This window comes from Solenopsis invicta, chromosome 2 (assembly GCF_016802725.1).
Source record: "Solenopsis invicta isolate M01_SB chromosome 2, UNIL_Sinv_3.0, whole genome shotgun sequence".
NCBI lineage: Eukaryota > Metazoa > Arthropoda > Insecta > Hymenoptera > Formicidae > Solenopsis > Solenopsis invicta.
The window spans coordinates 23,844,305-23,853,463 of record NC_052665.1 but is presented as its reverse complement, the minus strand read 5'-3'; the positions used below and the strand labels follow the sequence as shown (position 1 = coordinate 23,853,463).

Below are 9,159 nucleotides of genomic sequence, written 5' to 3'. Positions count from 1 at the left end.
AAGTCACAAGTAAATTGTGCGGACAATCGCATATATGTCACTATGACATCACTGTAATATCATTGTGACTAATTGCTTGTCACATAGCAACGTCTATGTAATATCACAGTGACAAGTTTTTGCTATGGGGGATCAATTCTGTAAATAAACAAAATTTATTTACAGAAAACTAAACAGACAACAAAACTTTGTATAAAATCATCTTGAATACTTAAAGTACTTGTACAAAAAATTAGATTTCTCTAATATTGTAACAAATAGTTGTGTTTTTAATAACAAATAGAATAAATATAATTATAAAAATGTGTTATTAAATAAAAATATAATCTTATCTATTTAACTTTTATATGTATATAGTTTATTTAAAGTGTAAATATTTAAATACATTTTGAAATTTAATTAACTTTGCATTGTACGTCCGATTCACTCTTAATACTGCAATATTTAACATATTATTTGTTCTTGTTCAAAAATCTTAATTTTTTTATTGCAAAGCAATAAATTAACAATAGTAACATTTTACTTATTATCGACGTGCTATTTTTCACGTTCACATTAGTTAAATCACATTTTTATCTAAAAAAAATCTTATTCTAAAAAAAAAGTAAAACAGTCCAATCAAATATTGCGAATAAGACAGAGTCTTAAACTTTTCATCTTAATACATACTTAATAAATCACATTTTTATCTAAAAAAAAATCTTATTCTAAAAAAAAAGTAAAACAGTCCAATCAAATATTGCGAATAAGACAGAGTCTTAAACTTTTTATCTTAATACATACTTAATAAATCACATTTTTATCTAAAAAAAAATCTTATTCTAAAAAAAAGTAAGCCTAATCAAATATTGCGAATAAGACAGAGTCTTAAACTTTTCATCTTAATACCAAAGACTTAATAACAAGTTTTAGTTTGACCGAAGAAAACAAGATTTGGAAGGAATTTCCAAATTTCATTTTCAAATCTAGTTTTCTTCGGTCAAACTAAAACTTGTTTTTTTTTTTAATTCGGTACTACTTTTATATATATCAGACCATCCGGATGGCTGTTGACATGTAACAGACTCATAAAATATTAGTCCAGACGAGGAAACTTTTAATCAGCATTATTAATTTCTGGATTTTTTTTAATCCTTTCGGATGAACGGCGGAACCAATTTATCACAGTAAGCTCTATCTGTCGGTCATCCATTTTAAACTTCTTTTTCACGATAACTGTAAATGAAAAGGTAAGTTTTCTATAATATTAATCGTCGACTTTTGTTATCAACTATTAAAAATATGGATATTTACCAAATATCGTACGTGCAACAATAGTTCCTTGCAGTTTTATATTATTTTTTCTTCCTTGCCAGGAAATCATCGCTGAAAGTTGTGGAGAAAACACAGCTCCAAGTATTCGTCTTATCATATCGTTGCCATCTTTTCCACCTCGAGTGGAAAACATTTTTTCCTTAAAGAATCAAGAAAAATATAATTAAAATTTAACATTTGTGTATACTTTTATGATTTTTATTTCTTTTTATGAACACTTACAAGTTGTTCACACGCGACCGTGTTATTAGACAACAACGTTTCTAGATCATACCAATCCTGCATAATTGTGAATGGAAATGTAGGCAGAATATTTTCCAATTCTTCTTCCTGTCTTGCGTGCCTGATGTTCCTTTCGCGAAAGTTTTCTTGAGGATTATTTAAAATATCTTGTACTATTGGCACTAAAACATCCCGTATTTCTTTAACATCAAATTTTATTTTGATTAAGTCACGTATTACTAGTTTTTCGAATTCTGTAAGAAATTGTAAATTAATTATAAATTCATAATAAGTATGTTCTCTATGTAGGATCAGAATAATTAAATAGTTTACCACTTTCACCGATATAGTTTGATGTTGTTAGTAATGTTTCTTTGCGAGGAATTGAGGATATTATTCTTTGTTCTTCTTGATACATATTCTTGCTGCATCCTGGTTGTGCATCATCTAACGAGGAAACATATATTAAGTAATTATCTGCGCTTTAACAGTTCGAAGGATTAGAATTTGAGACGGGAAAATATCTCAAAAATATTTAAAAAAGATTCAAATAAACGTTATTGGACATTACAAAATGTATTAACTCATCATGTCAGTTGATAACACATTTCGAGTTGTTTTAAAATACTTGAAAATATTAAACTGTGAGTTTTAAAATACTTGAAAATGTTAAACACTTTTCTCATGTTTTATTCCTTTTCACTTAAGATTTAAAGCTAATCATAACGTGTCTATTTATATGAATTCCAAGTTCAATCTCATCACCAGTCAATACATTTTTTTAATGTCTTAAACAATTTTTTTTCAATTTTTTTGTAAAGCCTATTTTAAAGATATTTACTATCCTAGAATTTTTGCTCGATTGTACATTTTATAAAACGTATATATTTTATAAATAATTATCTGATTTTTATAGCAATTTTCAATTTTTTATTATTTTTTGTTCTTATACAATTTTTTATTATTTATATTTAAGTTAAAATATTACTTTAACTGATAATTTTAGTAATAAATTAATATGTTTACCTATAACGCTATTGCGGTAGTTTTGTGGTGACTTCGTGGCTGAAAAAGTAATCTTTTTTCTAGGAGCCTCACAATTTGCATTTACAACTTTTTCGTTGGTAACTGCGAAGGCTTTAGGTAACTGTACGTTTGGTTTTTTCGGAAGCGTATTTTCCTTTTCTTCTTCATCGTTTGACGAATTACTTGTAGCACTTGTACTTGTGAAGTTTGGCTTCGATGCATTGTGCAGGAATGTTGCCTTTTTCTTTGTACAGCTCTCTGTTTCATCTGATGAATTGCTGTTACTATAATATTTGCGATTACGTTTAGATAATCGTTTTCCCAAAGATTTTACATTTTTTGATGGAAAATCCGATGAAATTTCGGCGTCTTTCAAATTTGACTGAGCTGTATCGAAATCGTTTAAAAAATTGGTTTTATGTTAAAATCCAGTCAATTATCGGCTTTTTAAAGTCATGATTTAATATAAATTGAAATAGAATCTTTAATGAATATGTAATATATTTCAAACTTATCATTTAATTTTATTAATTATATACTTAATTTAAAATATTCTTCGTTATATTTTGTATTGCGTACCAAACGTGCTGAGGACTCTGCACTTGTAGATCTTCCAATGTTTATTGGGAAGTGTTCTACGAACAACATTTTTCTTGGGGAAAGTAGTATTGGGCCAGCAACATGTATCCATTGATGTACAAATCCAAAAATCTGGCACAACTTCTACAGTGTTTTCTTCCATAAAATGGACAATGCAAAATCGTGAAGACATTTATGTATATAGTGAAATATTTAAATAATTAATAGATAATTACTGACTGTGTATCAATGGAAATATTACGATATTGTTGTGGCGATGTTCAAAAATAGGAAGAACGACGCCTTTATTTTTTATATTTTCAATTGGAAACGATCTCAAAGAACTGTATTCGCCAGGAAATTGTACTATTCCGAAGCAAGTCGATGGTGCTGGAGAATTAAAAAACGATTTTTCATTTTTCGCAAGTTTGCCAATAATGACAATACTATTATTACGATGGCAAATATTTTCTACCATAACAATACTATCATCTTTCATTATGCAGCAGTTATTAGGAGCTTTTGTAGTAATTGTAAAATGTTGGAATTGAATCTTTGTATACATCGGCGGTCTGCAATCATTTATCAAGAGTCCATTGTAACATTCTCTCCTTAATTTATAGGTATTAATGCGATCGATAATTTCAACGGTAACACAATTTCTTCTTAATTCAGAAACTCTGTTACTTATTTGCTGAAGAGGTTTATCACTTTTTCTCACAATTTTCTTGATTTCTTGCAAGTAGTTTTCGAAAATAAATGCGGAAAATTTGTCTAATGCTCCCCATTGTAAAGCATCATCAGCCAGATGTAACAATCCATGTGTATTATATGTAGCATTGTTTATTCCATACAATAATAAAAAGTCGGTAAAATACTCTTGTAATAAATTTTTTGCGTACCTGTTTTGTTCTACATCTATTTCAGGAGTTGCTAAGATACGTATAGCTATTGATAATTTAAGAAAATGCTCATATATGTCCTGTCTTACGACTTTACGAAGAACTATTAGTCCAGTATACAAGAGAAATTCTCTATATTCGGTTGCCTTCATTCGATCAAGCTCATCTAATGCTCTGGGTTTTCGAGCAAATTCTAATGGAATGTGTGTTCTTAATGCAAGTTGTTTACGTGAAATTTCGAGAACTTGTTGTGTTCCCAGTTTCATTGGATTTAATTTTCCGGTCATTAATTTCAGCATTTTTTTCACTTGTCCCAGTAGTACCAAATGCATATAATCGTGGGGGAATTGGGAAATCATATCTATGTTAAGTTTTAACAAGGGACTTACTCCAGTATGGTGTTCAATTTGGGTTTGATTGATAAATGATTCTTTGGTACGCAACGAAGCATTCATTTCTGGAAATACTACTTTTCCTTGATAGATACCTTTAGTCTCACATTTTGGACACCCATAAAATCCGCTATGACTTTTTATAGAGCAAACATAAGCTCTCGCAGGAGCGTCACATATGAAGCAATCAATTATGAATGGAATGTTCTTGCCAGCATAAGTAAAGCCATTTTGAATTAGGTTTTCAGCTTCTTCGATAAACATTCGTAAATATAATTCAATGCCTGGTGGTTTCCCATACCCGTAAAAGACTCCAATTAAAAATGGTCTCTTATTTATAAAATTTCTAAAACTCCCAAGAATAGGCCATAGTTGGCTCTTGGAACTTTTAGCAAGAGGTAGTCCATCTATATTAACAGATAAATGTACTTCTTCTGGTAGACACCTGAGGCCATCATTGAGTTCAATTATATGCTGCAAGCCCTTTTCTATTCCAAAATGACAGTACAGTCCATGTTCCATTTGAATAACTTCCTATTTTCTAGGTGTTTTTAAAAGTGTTCGACCATTTTGTGGAAGGCTCTTCATACAATTTTCGGTTCTTAATACGTGTAAAAGATTAGTTACGGCAGATATACATATATTGTTTGCATGACTCCATTGCACTAGATTTGTCTGCAATCTACCAATATTTATTTCGTTATCAACATCGCGTTCCGATTCCATTGAATCTTCGCTATCGTATTCGTTCGGTAAGATTGTTTCTTCTTCTTGTTCCATATCCTGCTCTTCTTCTACTTCTTGTTGCTCTTCTTTTACTTCTTGTTGCTCTTCTTCTACTTCTTGTTGCTCTTCTTCTACTTCTTGTTGCTCTTCTTCTATTTCTTGTTCTACTTCCTCTTGTATTGACCGATTACAAGCTTTATTGTAATTGAACGGAATGTCTTCGTTTATTTGCAACTGTCTATCATTACTATTATTGTCACACTCTGACATTCTCGTTTCAGATAAATTTTCTGATTCTTTATAGTTACCACCAAGTTCAATGTCCTGTAACATTTCTTTTATAAGTCGGCCTCGATGCCGACGACTATAAAATTTTTGTTTCTTTAATTTAGGCATGATTCCGTATTTTACTTCAGAAGAAAATAATTGGTGACAAAATCTATTTCAATTCAAATAACGTTTTTGTGAACGTGACAGTCAATATAACGTTTGCGTATGAAGAACTTGCCGTCTGTAAACCTGCCAATTTAAAAATTGACGTATATTTTTTAATCGTAAAAGTAATTGTATATTAATAAATCTTTAAGTTAAACGTTTCGTATATATTTAATTTGATTTCATAATATAATTGAGAAAAAATTACTTAGATTAGGAATATATATTTGAATATATTTAAATAATGTAAATAATTTATTCCAATAGTATCTTCTAAACATTTATTTAAATCTAAATATTTAAGAATAAAAAATTTACATTAAATAAATTAACATTAAATAAATTATTACTTCAAATAAATCTATATTTCCTTGATGGATGACAAAATTATTTCAATTAAAATATCGAATGCAATTCTGTTAAAAAATATTTACTTCATTGAAATAACTTTTGATCAGAATAAGTTATAAAAATATGCTTCAAGATATAATTTTAGAGAAATAAATGCATATGCTGTAATTAAAAAACTACTAAGAATACTATAATTTAAAACTTTAAGAAATGAACAGTTTGGTTTTAATTCGTGTAGAGGAAAATTATTGTTGAATTTCAGTATTGGTCAATTCGAATCATAAATATTTTCAATATATTAAAGTTTACTGACTCGAATTAATTGATAATGAAAATCCATTATAAGTTTATTTTAATTTCTTTTTCTTTCATGACAATGATGCTTTAAAGTTCATTTTCGTATAGGACAAATTTTTTTAGATAATTATAGGAACTACTCATAATTTGTTCAGGTCATCCAATATATAGTGTACTTTATTTATCGTAAAAGACAAATTGTCTTAAAGGTTTATGATTATTTGCATATGCTGGCTCATACAGATGATCTGAATCACCGAGTGTATAATATGCATAAACTTTAATTTTTTTCCAATTTACAATTGTAACATTATAAATACAATTATGGATGCAAGCATAATAATATTCAATATGTAACAATAAAAGTTAACCCTAATAGCATACAGAATTGAAAAAGAATTCAGATTTATGTCATCAATTATGAATTTGTTTTAAGATGCAAAAAGAATTATTTTTCTGACTTTTCAGAGAAAGAATTCTTTTTGCATCTCAAAATGAACTCAGAATTGATGACATAAACCTGAATTTCTTAAAAATTCTTTTTGAATTCTCTGTGCTACCTGGGAAGTGTAAAAAGAAATAGAAATTTGTGTCGAGGCTTAACAAAAGAGAAGAATAAGAAATTAAGACAGAAAATACATTTTTAATTGCAAGCAGTTGATATGAAAATTTTTCACTCCTAAGCATTAATAATTGTAAGGATAGTTTTCAAACATAATTTGTATAACTGAGTTATTTACGTAATAGTGGTTGAATTTAAACAAAAAGGTAACAATAATTTATTATTAAACTTTTACAGGTGATTACTTTCCCTGCACTACATTCACACATTTTGGTTTAAACAGCTAATTCTGTTTAGTTTAAAAATAAATAATTTCTATCCTTTTGATTAAACTCAACTTTTCTTTAGTAAAAAGGTCATTTTTCCAAACACCATAATAACATGTGTACAGTAAATTGCCATCGCCAACATTTGCACATGAAAATTAACGTGGGTTCAATATAGGTTAGGTTGTATTATGTACATTCCAAACAGCACACTTTATCCAAAGGATGTTTTACGAACATTGTTAGGAGGTCTGTGCTATGGGATGCGATTTACAATTACGATTTTTTGTCTTACCTACGATATATTCTTTGCTGCGAGAGGTTAATATCCTCGTTTCTCTGTTTATAAAACTGGCACAGCATATACGACAGGACAAGTCAAGAAAAATAAGGAAAGCCACTGTATAGAAGCCGTACCGAACACAAATTTAATACTCAACACACTCAATAACGAATAAAGGCCTAAAATAAGCCACGCGCCGCAAGAACGTTGCAGAGGTAAACGAGTAAACATACAGTGTTCACGGAGAAACGACCATGCTTCGTGTAGCTTATAGTGATCACGTGGGGGAACTCGAGCGCATCGTTGCGTCACTGTCGTTCCCCCGGCGCACAATCTATACTCTCTATAATAGCGACCTTAGAATTAAAGTATAGTACGGTCTCGCTCAACATTGTAATAATATTCACACAATTATAACGCAATGTGGACAAAATTGAATTTATTATTTATTATAATGATTATTTAAAGAATATATAAAAAAATTATTGTAATACAAAAATATATAATAAATAAATAAATATATATATATATACATATATAACCTCCCAAGATAGCACACAATATTTATAATAAATATTAATAAATATTTATCATAAATATTTTAAAAAATATTTAATAAATATTTTAAAAAATATTTAATAAATATTTTAACAATATTTTGAATAAAGAGTTTTATAATCTTTTTCCATCATGTATATAAAATACGTAGGAAATATTTCTATAATATTTATGAAAAATGTTTATGATAAATATTTATGATCTGTCAAATCTAAAACCATAAAAACATTTATTAAATGTTATGATAAATGTTTATAAAATATTAAAATAAATATTATAAATATTTAGTACATATTTTATAAATATTTTATGCCATCTGGGAAAACAATTACACATGAAATAATAAAATCGGGACATATAGAAAAAATGTCCTCTGGATATACAACGGACGTCCTCTGGATATACAACGAACGTCCTCTGGATATACAACGGACGTCCTCTGGACATAAAGAGACACATGCAGAAATTAAATCAACACAATTTCTGGATATGTCCCCGAATGCAATTATGATAAATGCATTAATGTATTATTGTATTATTCTCTTTATTGAGTCTGCAATTAAAAGATCGCAGTCATATATAACGGGACGTCCAGAATACGTTCTTCGGACATCCGCAGGATGTCCGAAATACAGCGACATAAACAGGACATTTGAGGACATAAATAGGATGTCCGAAGGACGTCCATGTGTTGTGTGGGATAACATGCGCGTTACATGTAATGTCCATGTTAGTTGTAATTTCCCACTCATAAGAAAAATAACAGTTACATAACAGTTGTATCATATTTGTTATACAGCCCTGCCGAAAATGTACGATTAAAACCGATTAAAAAAAAAAGTAATCCGAATCGATCGGGATTTCTGCACCGAAAATATAGTATTAAAATCGATTGAAAATAAGAACCCAATCGGAAACCAGATAGATTTATTAAAACAGAATACATTAATGTAAATGTAATAAATGTTTAATTTACAAAAAATATTTTTTGTATCCTTTTCGTTAAAAAGGATTAAAAAAAGATTAAATTTGAATTAAACATTTCATTTATGTATAAAATTAAATAACAATACAAATTGTTATTTCCACATAAAAATATAAAATTTTATGTGGAACAGCGTTCCACACACACACGCACACGCGCACGCGCACGCGCGCGCGCGCGCACACACACACACACACACACACACACACACACACACACACACACACACACACACACATCATGTTTGAAAAAAGTGAGAGC

General features: G+C 29.1%; 1 protein-coding gene across 3 annotated transcripts; it reads right to left on the bottom strand.

Annotated features, from left to right (window-relative positions):
- Positions 1 to 335: 335 nt before the first annotated feature.
- On the bottom strand, positions 336 to 7,825 carry LOC113004852. Of its 3 annotated transcripts, none has more exons than XM_039459723.1 (7): positions 7,368 to 7,806; positions 3,142 to 5,680; positions 2,563 to 2,964; positions 1,870 to 1,983; positions 1,537 to 1,790; positions 1,294 to 1,453; positions 336 to 1,215 (listed from the first exon to the last, which is right to left on the bottom strand). In XM_039459723.1, the coding sequence occupies exons 2-7, from the start codon at positions 3,332 to 3,334 to the stop codon at positions 1,097 to 1,099; spliced, it is 1,242 nt and encodes a 413-aa protein (XP_039315657.1). In that variant the 5' UTR covers positions 3,335 to 5,680; positions 7,368 to 7,806; the 3' UTR covers positions 336 to 1,096. The 3 variants fall into 3 exon arrangements, with proteins under 3 accessions (XP_039315657.1, XP_039315658.1, XP_039315656.1); XM_039459724.1 differs by having other exon boundaries at positions 2,563 to 2,949; positions 7,368 to 7,805; XM_039459722.1 differs by lacking the exons at positions 336 to 1,215; positions 1,294 to 1,453; positions 1,537 to 1,790; positions 1,870 to 1,983 and having other exon boundaries at positions 2,796 to 5,680; positions 7,368 to 7,825.
- Between the last annotated feature and the right edge of the window lie 1,334 nt (positions 7,826 to 9,159).

Coding starts and splice junctions, on each gene's coding strand:
- LOC113004852 (XM_039459722.1), bottom strand. CDS start 4,957: ATGGAACATGGACTGTACTGTCATTTTGGAATAGAAAAGGGCTTGCAG.